The sequence below is a fragment of the Crocuta crocuta genome, unplaced genomic scaffold (genome assembly GCF_008692635.1).
Source record: "Crocuta crocuta isolate KB4526 unplaced genomic scaffold, BGI_CrCroc_1.0 scaffold87, whole genome shotgun sequence".
Classification (NCBI taxonomy): Eukaryota; Metazoa; Chordata; class Mammalia; order Carnivora; family Hyaenidae; genus Crocuta; species Crocuta crocuta.
Genome location: NW_027532166.1, coordinates 672,223 through 697,685, shown reverse-complemented (window position 1 = coordinate 697,685; position 25,463 = coordinate 672,223). Strand labels below are relative to the sequence as shown.

General features: G+C 44.5%; 1 protein-coding gene and 1 pseudogene across 1 annotated transcript in view; one reads left to right on the top strand and one right to left on the bottom strand.

Annotated features, from left to right (window-relative positions):
* The window catches only part of ABHD6 (abhydrolase domain containing 6, acylglycerol lipase), a 37,538-nt gene extending 16,400 nt beyond the window's left edge, over nt 1–21,138 (top strand). The window contains exons 3-9 of the mRNA XM_077776685.1: nt 3,506–3,662; nt 6,053–6,166; nt 7,599–7,731; nt 10,538–10,695; nt 12,542–12,596; nt 12,798–12,898; nt 19,978–21,138. Coding sequence (XP_077632811.1) covers nt 3,506–3,662; nt 6,053–6,166; nt 7,599–7,731; nt 10,538–10,695; nt 12,542–12,596; nt 12,798–12,898; nt 19,978–20,154 — 895 coding nt within the window. The 3' untranslated portion in view covers nt 20,155–21,138. The remainder of the gene's footprint in view (nt 1–3,505; nt 3,663–6,052; nt 6,167–7,598; nt 7,732–10,537; nt 10,696–12,541; nt 12,597–12,797; nt 12,899–19,977) is intronic.
* On the bottom strand, nt 2,723–3,438 carry LOC144241940 (histone H2A.Z-like; annotated as a pseudogene).
* Nucleotides 21,139–25,463: the final 4,325 nt, after the last annotated feature.

Sequence of the window (25,463 nt, the reverse complement as noted above, 5' to 3'; positions counted from 1 at the left end):
CTCCTCAAAAGTTAAACATAGAATTACCATATGATCCAGCATTTCTACTTTTGGGTATATACTCCAAAGAATTGAAAGCAGGGACTCAAACGGATATTTGTATACCGGCGCTCGTAGCAGTGTTACTCACAATAGCCAAAAAAATGAAACTGTCCAAATATTCGTCAACAGATGAATGATAAACAAAATGTGGTGCCTATATTAAATAGAATACTGCTCAGTTTTAAAAAGGAAGGACATTTTGATACATCTACAACATGGATGGACTTGAAATCACAATGCTCAGTGAAATGTGCCAGACACAAAAAAACAAATGTATGAGTCTACTTATATGAGGTACCTAGAATAAGCAAATTTCTAGAGACAGAAAGCAGAATACTGGTTATCAGGGGCTGAGGGGAGAAGGAAAATGGGGAGTTATTATTTAATGGTTATAGAATTTCTATTTGGGATGATGAAAAAGTTCTAGAAATAAACAGTGGTGATGGTTGATGTGCATCATTGTGAATGTACTTAATGCCATTGAATTGTATGGTTAAATTGGTGACTCTTCTGTTATGTATATTCTGACACAGTAAAAAAAATGCTTAAGTACTTTTCTTAAAAAAATTTTTAAAACATTTATTTATTATTGAGAAACAGAGAGAGACAGCATGAGCAGGGAGGGGCAGAGAGAGAGGGAGACACAGAATGGGAAGCAGGCTCCAGGCTCTGAGCTGTCAGCACAGAACCTGACACAGGTCTCGAACCCACAAACTGCGAGCTTATGCCCTGAGCCGAATTCGGACTCTTAACCGACTGAGCCATCCAGGTGCATATATATACACACACACACACACACACACACAAGTGTGTATCACAAGTGTGATACTTCGTGATACGAAGTATCAGTCGCTCATCCATAAAAATGAATGAGGTTTTGCCATTTGTGACAACATAGATGGACCTATAAGGTATTATGCTAGGTGAAGTCAGACAGAGAAAGAGAAATACCATGTGATTTCACTCATATGAGGAATCTAAAAAACAAAACAAATGAAAAACAGAAACAGAATCATAAATGCAGAAAACAAACTGGTAACTGGCAGAAGGGAAGTGGAGGGGGGGATGGGTAAAATAGGTGAAGGAGACAGTTACAAAATAAATATGTCATGGAGATGAAAAGTACAGCATAGGAAATATAGTCAAGAATTCTGTAACAGATGGGGAGCATTGAGTAATGTATCGAATTGTCTAAGCATTATATTGTACACATGAAACTAATAAAACATTCTATGTCAACTACACTTCAGTTTTTTTTTAAAAGATCATTTAATTAATGAATGAGCTGGGATATGAGTGAATGAATGAATGAATGAACAAACTAATTCATGTTATGGTGCCATGGTTTAGAATTTTGACATATGCTTGCTTTGTCATAAGAGCTTTTAAGCTAGCCAGTGCTATTTTTAATGTTTTGAATAGGCAATGCATTCACTGAAAAAAGAAAGTTATGAAATCTCCCTCCTGCCACTGTTCTCTTTCCACTTAACTTCTCACTATAATTCCCACCTCCACTCCAGATACTCATCTTAATAGTGTCTTGTATACGCTCTCGTGCTCTGAATATGCAGGTGCAAGTACATATGCATATATGTCCTCAGCCCCTTCGTCCTTTATTTTATACCAAGGGCTGGTTAACACTAATCAGCTTAGGCTGTTTGCTTTCTGCAAGACTTGGCTACCTCTCTGGTGCAAAGTAGACCACAAAGTGAATCTCTGATTGAATTAACTATCTTTCGTCTTGGAGAGATTCTTCATGCAGAGCATTACATTTGTTTGATGGTAATTCCATACTGAAATAGAATTCGGGCCAAACTCCAGCACTGCCAAGTCTTACATAACCAACAGAACCTGAGCTTCCAACCAGCTGCCGAATGCTATCGAGAATAAAACCAGAGGACTGATGCAGATAGTTCTGAAGAGTCAGTTCTCCCTCTCAAAATCTGTAGGGAGAAGAAAGCATATATATAATATATATGATTATTATATATAATATAATAAAAAATATAATGTGTATATACATAATAAAATATATAAGTATATATAAGTATATATTAAATATACATATTTTAATACATGTATATGTATATATGTTTGGGGTAGAGGGGTATGACCCTTCTTGAGCTTATCCATCAGAGTGGGAATAATGTCTGTATAAAACAAAATGTTATATGACTTCTACATCACAATTAAAATCCAGTCAACTCTAGTGGCACCTAGGTGGCTCAGTTAAGCGTCCGACTTTGGCTCAGGTGATGATCTTGGCAGTTCGTGAGTTTGAGCCCCATGTCGGGCTCAGTGCTGACAGCTCAGAGCCTGGAGCCTACTTGGGATTCTGTGTGTCTCTCTCGCTGCCCCTTCCTTGGTTTTGCTCTTCTCTCTCTCTCTCTCTCTCTCTTTCTCTCTCTCAAAAATAAACATTAAAAAAAAAACTTTAAATAAATAAGTAAAATCCAGTCAACTCTATCAAAATATTTTAGAATCAATCACTTCTCAGAAGCCACAGTAACACTTAAATAAGGTTAGGACTCAAGGGCAGAAATGTGGTTGGTCGGAAAGCTAATTAAACTTCCTACTTGCTCAAATAGGATTATAAAAGGGCAGAATTGTGTTTCTCACAGAGACAGAGTCCGCTGGACTCACCAACGCTGGACAGCTGTCAGAGTGTTTAGTCCTGAGATCATAAGGAATCGAGGCATCCTTGGACAGTATTCTGTTGTCTTTTCTTCCCAATCAGAGATTTGTGGATGTGACCCCACCACCAGCAATTGTAGCATTAAGGAGAGAGTCTAAGTCTTCATCTCCACAAATAGCAAGTTGCAAGTGATGAGCGGTAATATGCTTTATCTTTAAGTCTTTTGATGTATTTCCTGCCAGTCGGAGCCCCTCTGCAGTGAGGTACTTACTCCAGGATGCACTGTACACCGTGCAGCCATGTCCACACATCCATGACTGTCCTAGATTTCAGGTGTCCATGAGAACTGCAAGCAAGCTCTCTACGAGAGGAAACTGCCTTTGTCTTGGCCTTTCTTGAGTTCTTCCCAGCCTTGCCACCAGCTACTTTGAATTCAACTGTAGCTCAAGCAAGCAAGGCAGAGAAAGGCCAACCAGACACCTAGAAAGATCTCACCACCTACTCCTCCATCATACCGCCATTCAAACTGCTAAAAAGATATATATATATAGATATCTATATCTGTATATATATATATTTACATATTAACAGAAGCTTATTATATATCGTTCTTCTTCAGAAAACACTCTTTTTTCTCCTCCTAGTTAGAAGTTATTAGAAAAGCACATATGAGAATATTCATTTAAGGTGCTTCCTGGAATGGTTTCACTTAGTGTGCTCCCTGAGAGTGGGGGACCAGGGACATACGGGGAGGAGGGCATGTGCCCCTCCCAAAACCACTTCTCTGGAGCTTGCTGACTTTGCTTCTCCTTTATTTTTCCTCCCCAGGTACTGGCGGAGAACGTTGGGCATGCAAGTCCGCTACGTTTACCATGAAGACTATCAGTTCTGTTACTCGTTCCGGGGCAGGCCTGGGCACAAACCTTCCCTCCTCATGCTGCATGGATTCTCTGCACATAAGGATATGTGGCTCAGTGTGGTCAAGGTGCAGTTCTAGATTCTTCTCTCTCAAGAGGGGGGTCCCTCAATAAAGAAAAGGGTGTCCACTTGCATGTGATGGAATGCATGCAATGATGAAAAGCAAAGGGAATCCAGAACCATGGCTCATATCATCTTAAAACTAGTTCAGTATCCAGGTAACCTTTGAGCAACATGGGCGTTAAGGGAGCCCACCTACCATGCAGTCAAAAATTCGTGTATAACTTTTTTGCTCCCCCAAAACTTAACTACAGATAGCCTACTGTTGACCAGAAGCTTTTACCAATAATATAAATGGTTGATTAACACATATTTTGTATGTTATATGTATTATGTATTATATACTGTATTCTTATAATAAAGTAAGTTAGAGAAAAGAAAATGTTAAGAAAATCATAAGGAAGAGAAAATACATTTACTATGCTGTATGGAAAAAAATCCACCTATAGGTGGAGCTGCACAGTTCAAACCCGTGTTGTTTGAAGGTCAACTGTATTGTCCAAATCCTCTTCTCAGAAAAAATTTACTGAGTTGAATGCTATTTGTAAAATCTGTACCCTAAAACAGAAATCATTTCACCTTGTGAATATTTCTTAAGGAAGATTTCTGACACTTACCTTCCTTTCAATTTGTCATGACTATCAAGATCAGGTTAACAAAGTCATTTATTCTTCTTCAATGTTTATTTTTGAAAGAGATAGAGAGAGACAGTGTGCAAGTGGGGGAGGGGCAGAGAGAGAGGGAGACACAGAATCCAAAGCAGGCTCCAGGCTCTGAGCTGTCAGCACAGAGTCGGATGCAGGGCTCAAATTCACGAACTGCAAGATCATGACCTGAGCCAAGGTCAGATGCCTAACTGACTGAACCACCCAAGTGCCCCAGAATCATTTATTCTTTTATACTCCCAAGTATCTCCTCTTCCAGCCCCTCATTCTCCCTTTTGTTCTTCTTCTCTTTCTCCCTTGCCCTTCCTCCCTTCCTCCTACTGTTATTTTGTTGTTGTTGTTGTTTTAATTTTCCTGAGTCATTTAGAGAAATAGTCTTTATCTAGCAGCTTCCTGAGATTAGTTTTCCAAATTGCTCACCTTCTGTCCTGGTTTCCTTGGGTGTGGCAACTTGGTCAGTGGCCAGCTGGTGCAGGTGGAGGCTGGGAGAGATCTGGGGAGGCAAGCAGAACTATACCTGAGTAATTGCAAGTATGATCTACACCAGGGGGAAAAGGCTCCCACATGGTGTAGTTCCTTGTGTTCTCATTCCCAGATTCCACCTAAGGACGGCCATCCTCATACTTTAGTGAACCTCTTGCTTTCTGTCCCAACTCAAATGTTTGTTTGTTTAATTAATTTGTTTATTTTTGAGAGAATGAGGAGCAAGCACACCAGAGAGAGAAGGGCAGAGAGAGGGACAGAGTATCCCAAGCAGGCTTTGTGGGGCTCAAACCCACGAACCGTGAGATCACGACCTGACCTGAAATCAAGAGTCAGACGCTTCCCCGACTGAGCCACCCAGATGCCTCTCAGATGTTTTTTTTATGTAACTGGGTATTTGTTTATTGGTAACAGATGTTTCTCAGCTTCCTGGTTAAAAGGTGGCACAAATATAAATGGAAGGCATTTTAGGATAATAATCGTCCCAGGAATTAGACATTAATGCAAAAAAAAAATAAAAGTTAAACCCAGAGGTGGGGTGATCAGACAGACATCGTTCTTAGGGAAAGCTTTGCTCCTGTGGGCTCTGGGGCTGCTCCAGCTGGCTGTGTTCTGGGAGAACAGAGGCTTCTTTTCTGGTTCCAAGTCAGTGGCTGCATGACCGGAGTAAGTGTGAAAGAGATGAGGGAAAGGAGAAGGAGATAGTACCTGCCAACTGGCATTAAGAAAGAGCCAGAAAGGGGCGCCTGGGTGGCTTAAGTCGGTTAAGCGTCCGACTTTCGCTTAGGTCATGATCTCGCGGTTCGTGGGTTCGGGCCCCACATCGGGCTCTGTGCTGACTGCCAGCTCAGAGCCTGGAGCCTGTTTCAGGGTCTGTGACTCCCTCTCTCTCTGACCCTCCCCTGCTCACGCTGTCTCTCTCTCTCTCCTAGAAATAAATAAAACATTTAAAAAAAAAAAAAAGCAAGAAACTCCAGCTTGCTACCTTAACCTTTGTCCCCCTTTTCCATACATCTCCTGAGTCCCCTCCCATCTGTATATTGATCTTTGGGGGGGCTCTGCTCCCTATGAGGTTACTGGCAGTACTTACTCATATCAGATGTTACTGGGGTAAGACACTGAGTGGCTTAGACCCACCACACTCAAAGATGACTGTCAGATCACTTGGTAAGTGGAGGCAACCTCCCTAAGAGTAGGCAGACATGTCCTGCATACCACACACTGACTCTCTGCACCCATGTGTCTTCAGTTCCTTCCAAAGAACCTGCACTTGGTCTGCGTGGACATGCCAGGACATGAGGGCACCACCCGGTCCTCCCTGGATGACCTGTCCATAGATGGACAGGTAAAGAGGATACACCAGGTAAGCTGGAAGCTCTACCAAAATTGCTCAGACTGGGCCTTACCCACTTCACATGAAGCCTGGAGAGCAGGTAAGAGAGTTCTATGCTGACTTGTAACCAGTCTCCAATGCATTCTGTCTGCAAATATTTACAAACAAAATGGCACCCCATTGGTATCATTGCTTGGCTGTGGAGGGTCAGGACCTATTGCATACTGTTCTCCTTTAAGCCCGTTTTAGCTCTTTCTCAAGAAATATGGTGTGAACATTTTGTTTTTGCTCTTTGCAAAAGGAGTTTAGAATTCTCAAGATCATTTCCCTAGAGTCTATTTTTTTGCTTACCACCTACATGACACAATATCATGATAGCCCCTCTGCCTAGTTGTGGAGGATGGGAAGGGTGCTCTTTGCATTTTGTTCTATTTTAGTATCTAGCTTCAGCCTCCCTCTGGCTGAGCTTTCAAAATCATCAGTCTCGTGAACTACTTCAGAATTTCATAGTTTGTAAGTTTCAAATTAACAGTACATATTTTCCCCAAACGAGGATGATTACTTTTTTAATGCTTATTTCTTTTTGAGAGAGGGAGAAAGAGAGAGAGAGAGAGTGTGAGAGAGAGAGAGAGAGAGCAGGGAACAGGCAGAGCGAGAGGGAGACACAGAATCTGAAGCAGGCTCCAGGCTCCGAGCTGCCAGCACAGAGCCTGCTGCAAGGGCTCGAAATCACAAACCGTGAGATCATGACCTGAACCAAAGTTGGCAGTAACCAGCTGAGCCACCCAGCTGCCCTGAAGATGTTTATTTAATGTCTGTGCAAATCTCCTTTAGACTGTGTGTTCTGATGAGGACAGGAACCTTATCTTTTGGGGTCTTTGGTGAAATATCCAATAAATAATTTTTAGATGTGTGGTTGGTTGGTTGAATGGTTGGATGGTTGAATAGACAGGTTGATTGTTAGATGAATGGATGGTTGGGTGGATGGGAAGGGCTTTAAATTAGGGCAAGAGTCCGCAAACTGTGGTTGGCCTGCCACCTGTTTTTGTAAGCTAAGTTTTCTTAAAATATAACCATGCTCATTCATTTACGTATTATCTCTGTCTGCTCTTGTGCTACGACAGCAGAGTTGAGTAGCTGCAACAGAGAACATATGACCCACAAAGCAAAAGATATTTTCTCTTGAGACCTTTATAAAAAAGTTTGCTGGCTCATGAATTAGGGGGAATCCTTGTTGGTTTTATACATATAAATGACCCTTCAATCACCTGTGCCAGGTAGAGAATATTTTGTGCCACAAGGCTTGTCTAGATAGTGGATCCAGTAGATTATAGATGCCCTTTCATTAATAGCCCTTGTTAGCTGTCCTTACAGAAGTACAGAGGTTTTCTGCTACGTAATCACTATTGCTGGTATTGGCTACAGCTATATAATCAAACCTCCTTCTCATTTCTCTTCCTAGTTTGTAGAATGCCTCAAGCTGAACAAAAAACCTTTCCACCTGGTAGGCACCTCCATGGGTGGCCACGTGGCTGGGGTATATGCTGCTTACTACCCATCAGATGTCTGCAGTCTAAGTCTTGTGTGCCCTGCTGGTGAGTAACAAGGCTAAAGTAACCCCATGTATGACTTGAGCACAGCAGAGTCTGGATCCCTAGGTAGCGGATGGCAGTGTCTGCTATGGCTGTTTTTCAGAATTTTTTTTCAATGTCTACTTTAGAGATATGCAGTGCTTTAACGATAACTAACCAGGGGCGCCTGGGTGGCTCAGTCGGTTAAGCGTTCGACTTCGGCTCAGGTCATGTTCTCACGGTTCGTGGGTTCGAGCCCCACGTCGGGCTGTGTGCTCACAGCTAGCTCAGAGCCTGGAGCCTCCTTCTAATTCCGTCTTCCTCTCTCTCTCTCTCTCTCTCTCTCTCTGTCACTCTGTCCTTCCCCCACTCACGGGTACACATGTGTACTCTCTCTCTAAAATAAAAAAATAAATAATGAACTTTATTTTTTGTGTTTCAATCAATGTATATATGTCAACTTCTTGAGCTGTAATATGTCCCCAGAAATTACATTCTGAAGTTGGATTTTTCAAAAAATTTTATTTAAAATAGATTTTATGTTTTTAAGTAATTTCTACACCCAACGTGGGGCTTGAGCTGACAGCTGGAAGAGCAAGAGTCACATACTCCACCCACTGAGTTAGCCAGGCACCCCTGAAGTTGGGTTTTTAAAATCCATTTTTCTTGTAGAAGTCTTCAAACTTGGGTCTGTAAATGGGTTAGAGAAAAAAATCTTAATTCTTCTTTCTTTTTCCTTCTTCTGCTCCCTCCCCCATCTCTCTGGTACTTTCTTAGAGCATGATTCATACATATTAAATCACCCAAATTTTAAGTGCACATCTCAATGACTTTTTACATTGCAGTTACTATCCAGATCAAGATAGTATTATAGGCGGGAACACTGAGGCGCAAAGAAGTTATGTTAATGCTGGAGCCAGGATAAGAACAGAGCCTAGGCTGTCTGATTCCATAGCCCAAACTGTGGCTCCTTTAGAAATACTTTAGTGTCTACTACCTCTTTTATGTGACTCTTACCCACTACCTCCTTTATCTGCTAGAACCCACCATGAGTGGGACCTTCTACTGAAACCTAACTAAACTGACCCTTAAAATATTTTAGTTATCAAAATCATTTTCAGGTCTGTTGAGGACACTGAAGTTGAAGGTAAACTCCCAAAGTGTTTTCTTTTCTGTTTTTCCCCAAGCACCATGTCTGAAATCATTTGGTCTTTTAATAATAAAGTTTGAGAACTGGAGAAACAGCTCCTATGGAAGTTATTAGATTTTTTATTGCTTATGGAAGGTCAGATCTAACTGACTTTTTTGAATGTATGACTCAGAGAAGAGCTTTACACCTGTGCTTCAATTGAAAATTTAAACTTGAGTATTTGTGTGTGAAATCAAAAAGATAAACTTTTTTTTTTACTTCGAAATAATTTCATTTTTTAAAAAAAAGTTTTTTAAGTTAATTTTATTTATTTTGAGAGAGAAATAGAGAGGCAGAGGGGGAGGGGCAGAGAGAGAGGGAAACAGAATCCTGAGCAGGCTCCACACAGTCAGCACAGAGCCTGATGCAGGGGCCAAGCTCACAAACTGAGATCATGACCTGAGCCAAAATCAAGAGTCAGACGCTTATCCAGCTGAGCCACCCAGGTGCCCCATACTTTGAAATAATTTTAAATTTACAGAAATGTTGCAAAGATAGTACAGAGAGTCCCATATACCCTTCACCCAGCTCCTTCCAGTATTAACAGCTCACGTTACCACAGTAAATTTGTCAGAGCTAAGAAACCAACACTGGTACAGTACTCTTAACTAACTCTAGGCTTTGTTAGGATTTCATTACTTTTTCCACTAATGTCCTTTTTCTGTTCCAAGATCCAGTCCAGAATACCACATGACATTTAATCTAGGATTATTTTTAAAGTAAAAGGAAATAGATCATGTAATCTGCCCCATGGCATTGTAAAAGCCACACGATGCCCGTGCTAGCTTTAAAGGAATTGCTGAGTATAGGAGATTTATAAAGTGTGGATTTCTGCAGCGCAGTATTGATGTCCCTCCCTTTCTTTCTGAAATGTGGCTCGTCAGCTAAGTTAAACATCTAGACATTTGCTCAGTGTTGGAAGTGAAAATTAGTTTTGCCCTCATGTGCATGTCAGCTCATGTGAATTTTCTCATGTCTTGCCCCAGGAAGATAGGAAATGATGGTCAGTCTCAACACCATTCAGGCTCAGTGAACACCTAGTGATCTGGAGGAAAAGGGGCAATGTGGAGGGCAACATGGGGGACAGCTCTGAAGGGGTCTCTCTCTCATTGCGTATACATATTGGCCCCAAAAATGAGATTACTGAGTGGGTCCAGGCCAAAGGAAGGAGACGTCAGTCATTCCAGTCCTGTGTTTTCTTTCCTTCATGTATATTATCAGCTCTCCCCTCAACGATATGAATCTACAGGGGCTCAGGCAAGTTACCTTATCGACTAACGCCCCTTAAACTCTATCATACGTACGCCTCCCTGGCATCTTGTTCAAGTGCACATTCTGATTCAAGAGTCTTAGGTGAGGGGCTGAGATTCTGCATTTCTTATGGGCTTCCAGTGTTGCTGGTCCATGGACCACAGTTTGAGTAACCAGTCCCTAAAATATCCAGAAGGATTTTTTTTTCTGTTTCTCAGAGTATGGTTTTGACCTTGAGCAAGGATGGCAGTATGGATGGAAAAGAAATCTGGTAGAAAAAAACACCTGAAATATATTAGCTCTGGGATGATGTTGGAAGTTTCCTATCTAAAATGGGAGTTGGTAAGAAGGAAGATACATTGCCAAGCTGATTTGGTTTGAATCCCACAGGCCTGCGTTACTCAACTGATAATCAGTTTATACAGCGGCTCAAAGAACTGCAGGACTCGGCCGCCGTAGAGAAGATCCCCTTGATCCCGTCCACCCCAGAAGAGATGAGTGAAATGCTCCAGCTCTGCTCCTACGTCCGCTTCAAGGTGCCCCAGCAGGTAGCGTGATCTCCGCAGCAGCACGCCTGCCCTCTGCCAGAGGCCTGGGCAGCCGGTGCCGGCTTCCCTCACGCGGCTCTTCCATCTGGTACTCGTCACTTTAGTCATTCAGCAGGTGTCTGTACTGTGCCTGTGATAGGTCAGGCACTGTGTTTGGGCACGGTGGTGAACAAATAAGGCCGAGAAGGTACCTGCGCACATACTGGCCACCGGGGGTGGGGTGGCAGGGTGGGGACAGACAACTAACAAGTAAACAAATACAAATGGTGGTAAGTTCTATGGAAGAAATGAAGCCGGTATAGTGACTGAAAGCAGGGAGGCAGGGGAGACTTTGATAAGCCTCTTTAAGGAAACAGCATAGGCAGGGGTGGGGAAAACATGGGTAAATTTAAGACACCAGAAGGAGGCAGAGGTGAGTGGGGCCCAGAGGGAGAGGGAGGCAGGCAAGGGCTGAAGCAGAGATTTTTCTTTTTGGTCTCTTCTTTTTCTTTTCTCTCCTTTCCTTTTCTTTTTTTTTTAAATTTTAGGACTGCTTTATACTCTTAAGAATTATTAAGAACCCCCAAAGAGCTTTTGTTTATGGAGGTTCTAACTATTGATATTTAGCATATCAGAAAGTAAAACTCAGAAAAATGCAAAACAGAAGAATATACATACAGGCACTCATTGCATTAGTAATCCGTGTGATGACACTATTCCTGGACAAGTAGGCTCAGAGAATCACAATGCTTTTGAGAGAATGCAACTGAAGAAAGCAAGTGATATTTAGCATTACCTCACAGAAGATGTAGGGTGGATGGATGGATATCTGCACGAAGCAGGGATGGAGGATGGACGGATGGGTAGATGTAGGATAGGTAGATGCATGGATAGATATATGCAGGTATGAGTCAGAGATGCGAGATGGGTGAGTGGGTGGCAGGATGGGTGGTGGGCAGAGCAGAGGTGGAGGGTGTAAGACGGATAGATATGTGAGGGCAGGATAAACAATAGAGCAAAGAAAATGGCTGATGCTGAACCAGTGTGTTGGACAACTTGCCTGGGTCTCACCTCTAGGCTTCCACTTCCAGAACGGTCAGGTTCTAGTCATGCTCCAGTCAGTTGGTTTAGAGCAGTTCTGGCTGCATGTTCCCACTTCAGTCAGTTCACCGGACTCTGTAGAGTGCATTTAAGGGGTTTGAACCATTCCCAGGTAGATGAGTGCTAGTGCTAATGTGAATGCTGTACTCTACTTCCAAATCCCGACACACGAGGAAGAGGGGGGCTGTGTTCCTTCCGCCCATGGCATGTCTCTGGCCTAGGGTCCCAGGTCCAGGAGATCTGACATGCCCATATTTGCTGCAGCCTTCACCAGCCCTCTGCAAGGAAGGCAAAGATAACAATAATAAGCAAAAGACTATGGAGCCCTTCCCAGAATTTTCTCAGTAGTTTATCTCTTTATTTTTCAAGAGGCTTATCAACCCCAATAGTTTTTTAAATAGACCTTGTTCTGCATTTGCATGTTATTAAACAATTACTTGATATTCTCTCCAGCCAGATTATGTTTTAGGCTTAGCAGAGAATATCTAAAGGTGAAGTGGCTGTGACCCCATCTCAGGTGTTTTTACAGGCTTTGGCTTCGCAGTACTACCCACGTTCCTCCCTAATTATAAAGGAAAAAGCATCATATGACCCTGAGTCCCAATTACAATGCATACTACATCGTTGGAATTTGGAGGACTAGGCCCTAAAACCTGGACAATGCCATAAATTGCTAGACTTTATTTCCTTCACTGTCCCAGAGCCATGGGGGGCCCAAGGAAACAAATCGTCTCCTGCCTTCTAACTGGGGGTCACTTCTCTATAGATCCTGCAAGGCCTCGTTGATGTCCGAATTCCTCATAACAACTTCTACCGAAAACGTAAGTAGCCCTGTTTAAGCTTTGCACTCATGACAAATGAAGCTTTATGGGTGGCTGGCCTTTATAGTTTATGTATCTGAGACTTTGATAGTGTTCTGGGGCCTCTGAGGACAGAAAGCGGTGGCCTGGACTCAATGCCTGTCCCTGAACTCTACGCTGGGTACCCAGCATGTGCTCACTTTGTTTTCCTTTTCTTCAAAGTGTTTTTGGAAATTGTCAGTGAGAAGTCAAGATACTCCCTCCATCAGAACATGGACAAGATCAAGGTCCCAACGCAGATCATTTGGGGGAAACAAGACCAGGTATGTAGCGTGTCCCTGGGGCCACCTGTGCCAGTTACACTGGCCTTTGAGGAAAAGCAAGAGGTCATTTATAACGTGAGCCTCATCGGCTGATTTCTGTTACCAGGAGGAGGTGGGAACATACCTAGGTCAGGTGCTGATGTAGAGGGAACAGCATTCTCTTAAGTTGAGAGAGACAACATTGATCTTTTGAAGTGAAAGGCAATTTAAAATCATTTTTACAAATTACTTTTATCAAAGCCATGTAGTCTTATAGTACAAAAAAAAGTTTAAAGAGTACAAAAAGGTAGAGGCACCTGGGTCGCTCAGTCTGGTAAGTGTCCAACTTTGGTTCAGGTCATATCTTATGGTTCGGGAGTTCGAGCCCCTCATTGGGCTCTCTGCTGTCAGTACAGAGCCCACTTCAGATCTTCTGTCCCCCTCACTCTCTCCACCCCAGCCCCACTTGCTCTCTTTCTTTCTCTCTCTCAAAAATAAACATTAAAAAAAAAAAGTACAAAAAGGTTTCTAATGAGAATTTGATCTCTTTTCCATCCCAGATTCCAATTCCTATTTCCTTGAGCAGTTCTTACTGTCTTACATATATTTCTTAAATTTTCTTAGGAGGGGATTGACAGTAGCAAATATTTTTGACTTTGCAACCCCTACTATCTTGGGCTTACAACTAGTGAGCTCTGCAAAAGCAGCCATAGATAATATGCAGACAAATGGCATGGCAGAGTCCAGTGAACCTTTGTTTCCAAAAACAGGTCATTGTTTGCTTGTTGCTGTGCTACGCATACATGCACATACATAGATAAGTTTTACCTGTAGGTTGTTCACACATGCTCGATGCACTGTTTTGCACATTATTTCATATATGTAGGAATTTATATATCTTGGAAATCATTTTATAGCAGCCCACACAGATTTACTCATTCTATTTTTTATATATATATTTTTAAATTTTCCTGACGTTTATTCATGTATTTAGGTAAATTTTTCTATACATACACAAAAATGATATGACCAGTGGTTAAACCCTGCTTTTTTTCTTAATTTTTTAAAAAGTTTATTTATTTTTGAGAGAGAGAGAGAAAAAAAAAGAGAAAGAGAAAGAGCAGACAGGGGAGGGGCAGAGAGAGAGGGAGATAGAATCTGAAGCAGGCTCAGTGCTATCAGTGTAAAGCTAATCGCAGGGCTTGAACCCATAATTTGTGAGGTCAGAGCCAAAATTGGACACTTAACCAACTGAGCCACCCGGGCTTCCCACATTCAGGAATTTAGATGTGATGCCTTTGTCTAATATACCATCCATATTCCAAATTCGTCAGTTGTTTCAATAAGATACTACATGGATTCCTCTTTCTCCTCCTCCTCCTGCCTCCCTGAACCAGGATCTAATCCAGGATCACATGTTACATGTCATGCCTCTGTAGTCTCCCTTACTATGGACTGATACCCTACTCTGCCTTTGTCATTCATGACATCGAGGTATTTGTTGTCGAGTGTACAGGTCAGTTATTTTATGAAATGTTCCTTAATTTGACTTTGTCTGCTGTTTCCTCATGGTTAAACTCAGGTTATGTGCCCCTGCCCGAATAGCTCATGCATGGCAAGATTTCACATCTCAGACACACCGTGTCCTCCTGCCCATCCTCGTGATGTTAATGTTGATTGCCTGGTTAGGGTGTTGTCTCATTTCTTCATTGTAGAGTTACTATTTCTCCCCTTGCAACTGGTAAGCAGTCTGCAGGAGACACTTGGAAATATCCTGTTCCTCATTAAACATTGCCCCCTAGATTGACCATCTGTGAATGGTTCATGCTCCAAACAAAGTTTACATTATTCTTTTCTTTTTAAACATTTGTTTGTTTTTGAGAGAGACAGAGAAAGAGAGGGAGAGGGAGAGAGAGAGAGAGAGAGAGAGAGGGAGAGGATCTGAAGCAGGCTCCATGCTGTCAGGGCAGAACCCACTGTGGGGTTTGAACCCACGAGCTGTGAGATCATGACCTGAGCTGAAGTCAGATGCGCAACCAACCGAGCCACCCACACACCCCTTTTCTTTTTTTTTAAGTTTATTTATGTATTTTGAGAGAGTGTGAGTGGGGTAGGGGCAGAGAGAGAGAAGGAGAGAAAGAATCCCAAGCAGGCTCCGCGCTGTCAGCTCGGAAACCAACACAGGGCTTCATCTTGTAAACTGTGAGATCATGACCTGAGTCGAAACCAAGAGTCAGACACTTCATCCACTGAGCCACCCAGGTGCCCCAACATGATTCTTATAACAGCTGCATAGTACTTCATTATATGGCTCTGCCACAGTGTATATAATTAGTGCCCTACTGATGGTCATTTAGGTAATTTCCAGTTTTTTGCTATTAACAATGCCTCAGTGACACCAGCATAGGTGTGTGTTTGTGGAGTGTAAGAGCATACGCAAAGGGTGAATTCTTTGATGTGGACTCACTGGGTTAAAAGGCAAGTGCATTTTAAAACTTTAATAGGTGTTAGGGGTGCCTGGCTGGCTCAGTCGGTAGAACATGCAACTCTTGAAGTCAGGGTTGTGAGTTTAAGCCCCATGTTGGGTATAGAGCTTACTTTGAAAAAAATATTTTTTTAATAATAAAGTTTTAATAGTTTTTATTAGATGGCTCTGTATTAGTTTGCTGGGATAGTCATAACAAAGTACTGGGTGGCCTAAACAATAGAAATTGATTATCTCTTAAGGTTCTAGAAGCTAGGAGTCCAAGTTCAAGTTGTCAGCAATTGGTTTCTCCTGGGAGCTGTCAGGGAGAGTCTGTACCATGCCTCTTGCCCAGCTCTGGTGGTTTGCTGGCAATCTTTGTGTCCCTTGGCTAATAGATAGGTCACCCTGCTGTCTGCCTTCATCCTCACATAGCATTCTCCCTATACCTGTGTGTCTCTGTGTTTAAATTTTTGTGAGGGGTCTACCCTGCACCCGTATGACCTCATCTTAACTAATTACATTTGGAACAACCCTATTTTCAAATAAAGTCACCTTTTGAAGTATTGGAAGTTCAAGATATGAATTTTAGGGGGGATACAAGCCATAAGAGACCCTCCATACTGATTTCTACCTCAGAGGCTCCTTTTTGTTTGCAACTGTTCTTTAGAAATTGTACCTTAACTCAAAATTCTTCTAAAATGTAAAGTAAGAAGAAGAGGCAATGAGAGATGGAGTCTTTCTAACGTCAGGGTGGTCTCCTGGAAGGAGAAGCCAGGACTGTGTCCCAGCGCATGCGGGGAGGGACTGGTGATAGCATCCGTGTCGGCCAGGCAGTGCCAAGGATGTTCAGTGCAGGGATGTGGGCGCGGAGAGCAGGGAGGGCTCATGTGATCTCTTCTGCAGCAGCCAGAGGACTGAAAGAAGCTCTGTGTGCACCTGAGTGGAGAAGCAGGACAGAGTAGGCCATCAGGGGGTTATTCAGTCAGAAATCAAGTTAGAACAATGAAGGCCTTTCTTCATTCTAGAAATCCCAAAGGTGATTTGGGGCTCTCAGGGACCAACAAGGAGAGGTAAGGACCCATGGCCCTGCCCTGCCCTGCGGAGACAATGCAGAAGCCAGGTTGCTGGGCTTGGACTCTAAGTCTAGGTTCCAGCCCTGCCTTTGCCTTTTATCGGGCCCGTGACCTTGAGCAAGCCACTCAGCCGCTCCAAATCCTGTGTTTCTCTTCTACTACTAGGGTGACTGTGAGGCTTAAGTGAATACATATGAGGGTGATCTTTCTCCAGTTACACAAAAATAAGTTATTTATTACTCATGCCCTTTCCCTCTGACATTTGGCCTCTGCCTATGGTCCAGAGTTTCTTCCAGAGCTCTGAGGTCCATTTTGTTCTGAAAAAAAGAGCGTAACGTTCCATGGGCCTGCTATAAATACAATCAGATCTTCTGTGTGTTCTATGGACCATCCCCAGGGCAGAACCCAAATAGCAAAGGTTTCAGGGGCCCTTTATTTCATGGCCTTTTGCTTCCCAAGCATCTGGCTCTTTTCCTGCTCTATCATCAACATTTGATGTCACCGACCAGCCCCTGCCAGGCTGAATGCAGTCTCCCTGTTCTTTGGACCCCTATAGGTGATGCAGCTGCTGTACTGTGCACTGCAGGGAGCTATACACATTGTTGTCTATGTGAATCATGCCCTCTGGATTTGGCCAGTATACAGCCTGTACAACTGAACCTGGCAACCCTTCCTGAGAGGAGTTCTGCATAGCAGTTCAAATATTTCTCCTCTGTGTTCAGTCCAACAGAGTGGGAGGGCTTTGTGGAGATATACAAGGTCTATTACTGTTTATGCCCCTTCACCCTGCCAGCACAGTGCCTGGTATGCAGGAGACCCAGAGTACACAGTGAGTGAGTAAGCAAGCAAGAAAGTAAATAGGGGCACCTGGGTGGCTCAGTTGGTTAAGCATCTGACTCTGGATTTCGACTCAGGTCATGCATGATCTCACAATTTCGTGGGTTCGAGTTGACAGCACAGAGCCTGCTTGGGATTCTCTGCACCCACTCCCCCCACTAGCACTGTCCCCTCTCTCTCTCTCAAAATAAATAAATAAGCTTTAAAAAAAAAAGATACCTTGGGGCGCCTGGGTGGCTTAGTCGGTTAAGCGTCCGATTTTTGCTTAGGTCATGATCTCGCGGTTCGTGGGTTCGAGCCCCGCGTCGGGCTCTGTGCTGACTGCCAGCTCAGAGCCTGGAGCCTATTTCAGAGTCGGTGTCTCCCTATCTCTCTGACCCTCGCCTGCTCGCTCTGTCTCGCTCTCTCTCTCTCTCTCTCCTAGAAATAAAAAAAAAAAAGATACCTTATTTAAAAAAAAGTAAATAAACTAGCAAAGGGACAAACCCGCCAACTGACTGCCTTTACCTTTAAGTCAGCTAACAGATTTATATTGAGCATCTTGTGTGTGCCTGACACCGTATTAGACCCTGGGAATATAGCAGACACCAAGACAGATGGGATCCCTGCCCTCCAGCAGCTTATAGTCTACTTACATTGTAATGCATGGCAGGGCTCAGACTAAGCTGAGGTATGTCATGTAAGTGCAAGGTTAGATCCTGTCTTTGTAATTTTTGTATTTTATTCACGATGGATCTTTTTGCATTAATGTCTATTTGCTTTAAATACTGCATTAATATAATCTTTATCTTGGGGCACCTGAGGTAAGCATCCAACTCTTGATCTCAGCTCAGGTCTAGATCTCAGGATCTTGAGTTCAAACCCCCCATTAGGGTGTTGAGCCTACTTAAAAAAAAATAATAACCTTCATCTTGATGACTGAGATTTTTGGAGCCTGCTTAAGTTTTGTGCCAAAGGCTAGTGCCTCACTTCCCTCACCCTAATCTTGGCCTTGACCTTGGCCTGAAATGGTATGGAGGAAGATTGTGTGACCATCTGTAAGAATGTCTTGCCCAAGAAACGGCTGGTGTGGTTCCTGTAGATGTGCATGAGCGTCCCTACAGCTTTTATTGCATGTACCTCTGAGTGACTGTGGAGAATTCTGAATTTGACCAGCATAACAGGGTCAAAGCTAGGGGCTCATGTGCATATTTCTGAGCTGTGGTTTTTTTACCTCTCTGCAGGATATTCAGTTGGGAGTTTCTGTTTTTTCATACTTTGACTGGTTGGGCCCACCTGCATTTCTTCTGGGTATTTTTCCACAGAATCTGGACTTTATTTCTGGTCAGACAGTTGCCACGGCAGCTTTACCTGTGAGTGAGGGGAAGGCAGAGGTGTCTGATTCCTCTGCGGGTACCCCCCTCACTAAGGTCCCCATTAGCTGCTATTTGTGGCCCCAGGGGTACTTTGCCGTGCTCTGTGCCTTGGCTGAGGCATGTTGCTTGCTCTGCTTCCTGGGTGGAAAATCTTGATTTTAATGGTCTGGGTTGATGAGAATGAAGCTCAAAAACAGACAGCACTTGGGGCGCCTGGGTGGCTCAGTCGACTGAGCATCTGATTTTGACTCAGGTCATCTCGCGGTCTGTGGGTTCAAGCCCCACATCAGGCTCTGTGCTGACAGCTCGGAGACTGAAGCCGGCTTTAGATTCTGTGTCTCCCTCTCTGCTCCTCCCTAGCTCATGTTCTGTCTCTGTCTCTCAAGAATAAATAAACATTAAAAAATTTTTTTAAGGGGAAAGAAAACCTGATGGCACTTGAATTTGTTGGGGACCTTGCTTTTGTGTTGAGGATGAGGAGAGGGGTCCTCTTGCATGGGATGAGTTGAAGGTGAAAGCCATGACAGGGATCAAATGTAAATCTGACACTACAGAGCGTGTTGGGGAAGAAACACTGAATTGGTGTAAATAGCCAGGTAACCTAGGGCACAATGAAATTAAATGCCTTGGCCAGAAAGGGTCAGCCCTGGAGAGTGGTGGCTTTCATATCAGAAGAGTGTTCCCTGTTATTCACACATTTCAAGACCTTCAGTCACACAGCTCTGGGACGTTCAAAGAGATACTATTCCCCCACCTCCAGTTTGGGATAATTAGCATTCACCTCTTGCATCTTGTTTGTGTGTCCCTCCCACAGCTGGACTGATCACGTCCATCCCTAACACAGTCTCCCAGCTCCCCACTGCTGTCAGATGGAGGCCTGAGCCGCCAGCATGGCTGGGGAAACAGGCCCCTCTTCCCCACCCCATCTCTCCACCATGTGCTCCCCACTCCCTGCGTGCTGCCTCTCAGCACCAAGCCAACTGCTGTCTCCTGCTCTTGCCATGATGTGCCCTCCACCCCCTCATCGTCCATGAATCCTCCTCCATCCAGTCACTCGCAGCTCCTGGGGTGCTCCCCCATCAGAGCCCTCACCTGCTGACCAGTCTGGCTTCCCTATCAGACCAGGGCAAGGGCTGTGTGTTTCCACTTTAGTAATGCTGGCAGTGACACAGTTCCTAGCACCATATTGCAGCAGAAAACACGGGGCACGCAGCCACGTCTGTCAGAGGAACCACAAGCCCCGACACCGAAGTGACTTGGTCCCAGAAATCACCCCTGCCAGGCTTCAGCTGGCATTCGGTCCCCCCAGCCACGCTCTCGGGTGTCTGAGTCTTTTCTGTCTGGTTTCCTCTCTTGTCCTGCCTGCAGGTGCTTGACGTGTCTGGGGCGGACATGTTGGCCAAGTCGATCGCCAACTGCCAGGTGGAACTTCTGGAAAACTGCGGGCACTCAGTGGTGATGGAGAGGCCCCGGAAGACAGCCAAGCTCATTGTCGACTTCTTAGCTTCTGTGCACAACACAGACAACAACAAGAAGCTGGACTGAGGCCCTACAACTGCAGCCTGCACTTGGCACTGAGCATCTGCCCCCATCTCCAAATTCTGACACGGCCACCACTTCTCAGGGATCCTGCCCCAAACACGGTCAGAGAGCCAGCGTCCCTGAGGAAGCCAGTCCCCCATCCCCCGTCTCGACAGATCCACAGAGCTTTAGGGGCCACGAGGAGATCTCCAAGATATTTTTCACAGTGTAGAAACTCACACGGAACAAAATTAAAACCCAGCCATGAAATCTACCCAGAAGTCTTCAAGGCTGCCTTGGGCCATAATCACCGAGGCCATTTTCTTTAAAAACATCCCTCACAGACTGAGACTCGAGGTTTTTCTGTTGCTTCGACGTCCTCCCCTGCATGGTCAGTGGCTGTTTAGTCAGGAGCATTAGTCTCCATTCGCTGAGCCCCTCTTGTCTATGTCTAGGTTAAGTTTTACAATAGAGACCCCTATGTGAATGCAGTCTGTCCGCTGCGAGATCAGGGAGGGAAACGGCCAGCTATAAAAAGTATGAGCAGGCGAGGAGGGGTGTAGGCCTGCTGCTGCCTGCCCTCCTAGCCGCCAGAGCAGTGGGGGATGCGGTGGGTGGTTCCGTGGGCCCCCACGTGTCTGCACCCTCACGGGGGAGCCTAGCACAGTCACAGTATGAACAGCACCTGGCAGGGAGGGTTTCCTGGGAATAATTAATTGTTTTTTAAAATAGGACTAATAAAGCAATAATGTTCTAGACATCTGCATCTAAATAATCACACAAAATCACCTCGTGGGCCTCGTTTCTATCTTGCTGTGCTACTGAAGACCCTTGGGTGTAAAATACTAGTTTGTTAATGAATTCTGTGAATTCTGTGAATGGAAATGTGATTGAAAATATGTCTAAACAGCTGTAAAAGTGATCACAATGACATAAATTTAATAAATCTCGATCAGCAACATGCAGATGGTTTCCATTCCTAGGCTCCTTTTTAAGTACAATGTCGGCAGATTTCGTGTCATTTTTTAAAAGGGTTTTTTTTTTAAGGCTTATTTAAGGCATTGGGAGACCTTGTTTGGATGGGTTATTAGTTTTATTTTAAGTCTTGTTTGAGCTTTTTATTCAGGTGAAATTGTGTATCAAAAACAAAAGGAAAGAGTCATCAGACTGTTCCTTTTGACCTTTGCCTCTTGCGCTTAGGAGCCCTTAAAATCCCTGGAGCCTCATTCTTCCGAATCTGTTTACAGAGAATCTGCAGCCAAGTAGTTCTGGCCATAAAGTGAGATGAAGTTCATAGTTTAAGTTGGAATGGAGGACTTGGTCTGAATATTTTAATTTATCAGAAGAGTGGAACACAGATCTTAAAAACAAGAAGATATGAAAATGTGGCGTATCAGACTTGTGGGCTGCAGCTAACGGAATGCTCAGAGGAAATTTTATAGACCTCAATACATGTATTAGCAAAGAAGAGGGGCACCTGGCTGGCTCAGTCAGCAGAGCGTGTGAGTCTGGATCTTGCAGTTGTGAGTTCAAGCCCCACATTGGGTGTAGAAATTACTTAGAAATAAAATCTTGGGTCGCCTGGGTGGCTAAGTCATTTGAGCATCTGACTCTTGATTTCAGCTCAGGTCATGATCCTGGAGTCGTGGGATTGAGCCTTGCATCAGGCTCTGTGCTAAGCATGGAAGCTGCTTGAGATTCTCTCTCTCTCCCTCTGCCCCTCTCCCCCCACTCATACTCGAAGACAGTTTAAAAAATAACAAAAATAAAAATAAAATCTTAAAAAGAAATCACAAATCAAAAGTAAGCCAAAAAAATAGAAATAATACAGGTGAGAGCAAAAATCAATGACCTAGAAAAGAAAGTAGATATTAGACATCCTGCTTATTCCAGTCTTTCATATTCATCAAGAATTCTGAGCTTGGTGCAGTCCTGAGGGAAGGGGAAGGAAGTCTGGGTGGGTTTGCGTGATGAGGGGAGGTGCCCGGGGTAGAAGAAGCCCCAAGCCTGGAATAAGTACTGCAGATGGGGAAGCCTATTGGTGCGGGAATCGTTCTGCCCCGGGTGGTCAGCCGCTGAGGATCACAGCCTGAGTTGCCACGGCACTGCCCCTTCAGTGGGGTCAGCCGGCCTGGGGCGTGTGCTGTCCATCCCACCAGGAGGCCTGTGGGCAGGGTCTGCAGCAGGATGCAGAGCCCACCTCCTCCACTGTCACTGGAAAGCATCCACTCGGAGTCCTGAGCAGAGCATATGGAAGAGTCATTTGGACAAACCTAAAAAGTAGTTTTTCACGGTTCTTCTCTGGGCCTGCAGTTCTGGCCCCACCATGTTAGGAAGCCTCAAAAACAGAAAAGCACAGCTTCCCTTTGCACCCTACTTTTTGCCTTTGCGATCATGAAGAAGTTGCTGGTTACTGCTGGCTGGTTGTCCCCTAAGCCACAGTCCACTGGGCCCTGGGTGGGTGCCTTTAATGAGAGTCTTGGAAAGAAGACAAGCGTCATTGATCACAGCCTTGCCTGAAAGACTGCCAGAAGCTTCCAAATGACGATGGAAAGCCCCAGGAATCACAAGCAGACTCTACATCCCACTGCCTGGAGTGGGCCCCTCAGGGCTGGGTCCTGCTGGGCAGGCACTGGGGAAGCTGAGGGAGAGGCCATGGTTAGGACTCAATTTGCCATCAGTCTGGCTTCTTGTCCAGTGCAGAGGCAGCACCAGGAGTGACTGATGCAAGAAACACGTCAGTTGGATGGTGCCCATTATCTGCCTTCCATTTGAACCCCATCCATTTGAGTATTCCCCATCCCAGGGACCCTTACCTGTTGCATTGTCCTAAGGAAGTTCCCAGAAAGTGCAGGGAGATTATAAGGTAGGTCAGGCCAGCTGGAGGACTGAACCATACAACTATGCACCAGGTGCTCTTCCCAAGTATTTTCCATGCATCACTTTATCAAGCTTTCACGCACTCCTAGAAGGTACTTATAACCTGTGCCCATTTTATAGCCAGGAAACTGAGGCACTGAGAGGTGAAGAATCTTGCCCAAGGTCACACAGATAACAAGTAGAGAGAAGCCTCTTGGTTTATGATTGAAGGTGACTTGCAAACATAATGCTTTCACTGGTTCAGCCAGGAGCTCTCTACCCCAACTTCCAGTAGAGCCTGGGGTCCTGTTGACTCACCTGAACCAAGCCAGTGTGTGACAGCTTCAGCCACAGATCACTGAGGCCACACCTGGGGCCCCTATTGAGGAAGATGACCCAGTTGTTCACTCAGCAAGTAGTTAAGTATATGACATTGCCCAGCCTCCTGCCAGGCCAAAGAAGCTTACCTACATTCCAGCATCACGGGGTGACAGCCTGCTCATCTTCCAGTCTCTTTTACAACCAGGACTGGTGTTGTGCCCTCCCCAGAAGGACTCATTCCCTTTTGCTGATACCCCCTCCCTCCGCCATACTTGAAATGATCTTCAGTGTTGTTTGCCCAACGCAGGTTTCTGGATGGGAGACATCTCCTCTGCTTGTTTCTTGTCCTTTGGGGTCAGGCTTGGCAAGCAGGCAATTGACGTAGCTCTGCCCCAAGCTGCCACTCCACAGGCGGCTCCCAGGCTCTACCTGGGACCAAGTTCAGGCTCCCTTTGAAAGGTAAGGTCAACTCTCTGGACATCATACGGGTCAAGGGCTTTCCCACTCTCTTCAGATAATTTTTGGGTTTTAATTAAATATAAATGCTGACATAAGGTTCCTCATTTAACTTTCTAAGCCCTGGATATGGACCTCAGGACAATCATTGGTTGGTTAATTAACATTGTTCTGAGATGATGGATGCAAATTTTAACAGCCACATATACCAGCCTTCTGCTTTGGGGACTTCCTGTTCTAGAAGTCTTTTATTAAAAGTGGCAATTCATTGGATCTATTCCAAAAACATTTGCTGAAATACTCTCCGGCCAGGTTTGGTAGCATTTTTTTTTTTTAACTCTTTGTCTCTGTCTCTCCTTCTGCCTTTCTCCACCCCATGGGTTTCGTCACTTTATCTGTCTCATATCTGTCTCTTTCATCCATGCAGGCAGGCACACACAGATACACTCTCCCCTGACAGTTGGGAGCCTGGCTCTTCTAATCTCTCATCTTGTGTATCTTCCAGCATCACTCCTTTAACCATACAGACTGGGCTTTCTCTCAGTGGCTTCTCTCCCCACTCCCATCCACCCCGAAACCCCTCCATCCTTGAAAGAAGGCGAAAACATAGAGCGGAGGTGGAAGTGGTCACAGACGGGGCAGCAGAAATGTTCTCAAATTACCTGCTGAGGTCAGAGCCAGAGGATGACGGTGCAGGGCTGGCTGTCCTGTACCCCCAGCTCCCCTGGGGCTCTGAGGCCCAGCGTTGCTGCTGCCTGGACTGGACGTCACCAGGATGTGGGCCTGGGGTTGCCTATGACGGAATGAGGGTCTTTCGTGCCGTCATTAGCCTAGTCAGGGAGAGGATATCAGAGGACTCCTTTCAGCAGCAGGAAGGTCCCCCCCTTGGCTGCTGAAGGACCCTTTCCTTCATTGCTGTTGGATCTTTGGTCTCTGTGCCCTCCAGGCAATGACTAGGAACTTTCGGGCACACCTAGGGGATTTCCACCCTCCAGCAAGGAATGGGAGGAGGAAGGATTCTTAGGGGCAGAAAGTGGCAGCTATAGACATGAGTAAAGGTCTGCAATCCCTTACCAAACCCGAAAGAGCCAGATGTGATTCCAAATTGAGAAATTTTCCCAGTTTCGAAAGGTATTATGGTGTGTATACCACAGATTATGTAATATCCCCCGTGGGGCCCGGGGCTGCCTGACAGGATCAAATGCATTGACATTTCTGCTGTGCGATGTTTGAATCTCCACACTAAATGGGGCAAAAGCTATAAAAAAAAAACTTCACCTCTATTCAGATTAAGCGTTGGGTGCCACCTGAAGAAAGATTTGGTTTCTATGTTTTTCTTGGATTTCAGAATTGCAGATAAGGGATGGTAGGCCTCCATTCCCTGTTTCCTCTCTCCTGCCCTGGGGTAGAGGTTGGAGGGTGGGAATTGGGGGACAGGAAGGGGTTCTTGCAAGATGGGAAGAGAGGCATACAGACGGGTGTGGTCCACGGCTCCCTCTTGTGACTATAAGGGGCAAGTCCTGATTTTTATTTAACAATTATTAAATTATTTAATTTTATAAACAATTATAAAATTGTTTAATGATTGTTAAATCCTAAGAACAAGGCCCTGTCACTTTAAAGCAAATCAAACAAAATGAATGTTTAAAAAATATGCTTACACATACATATGTAGAAAACCCTGTGGCTGGTTTATT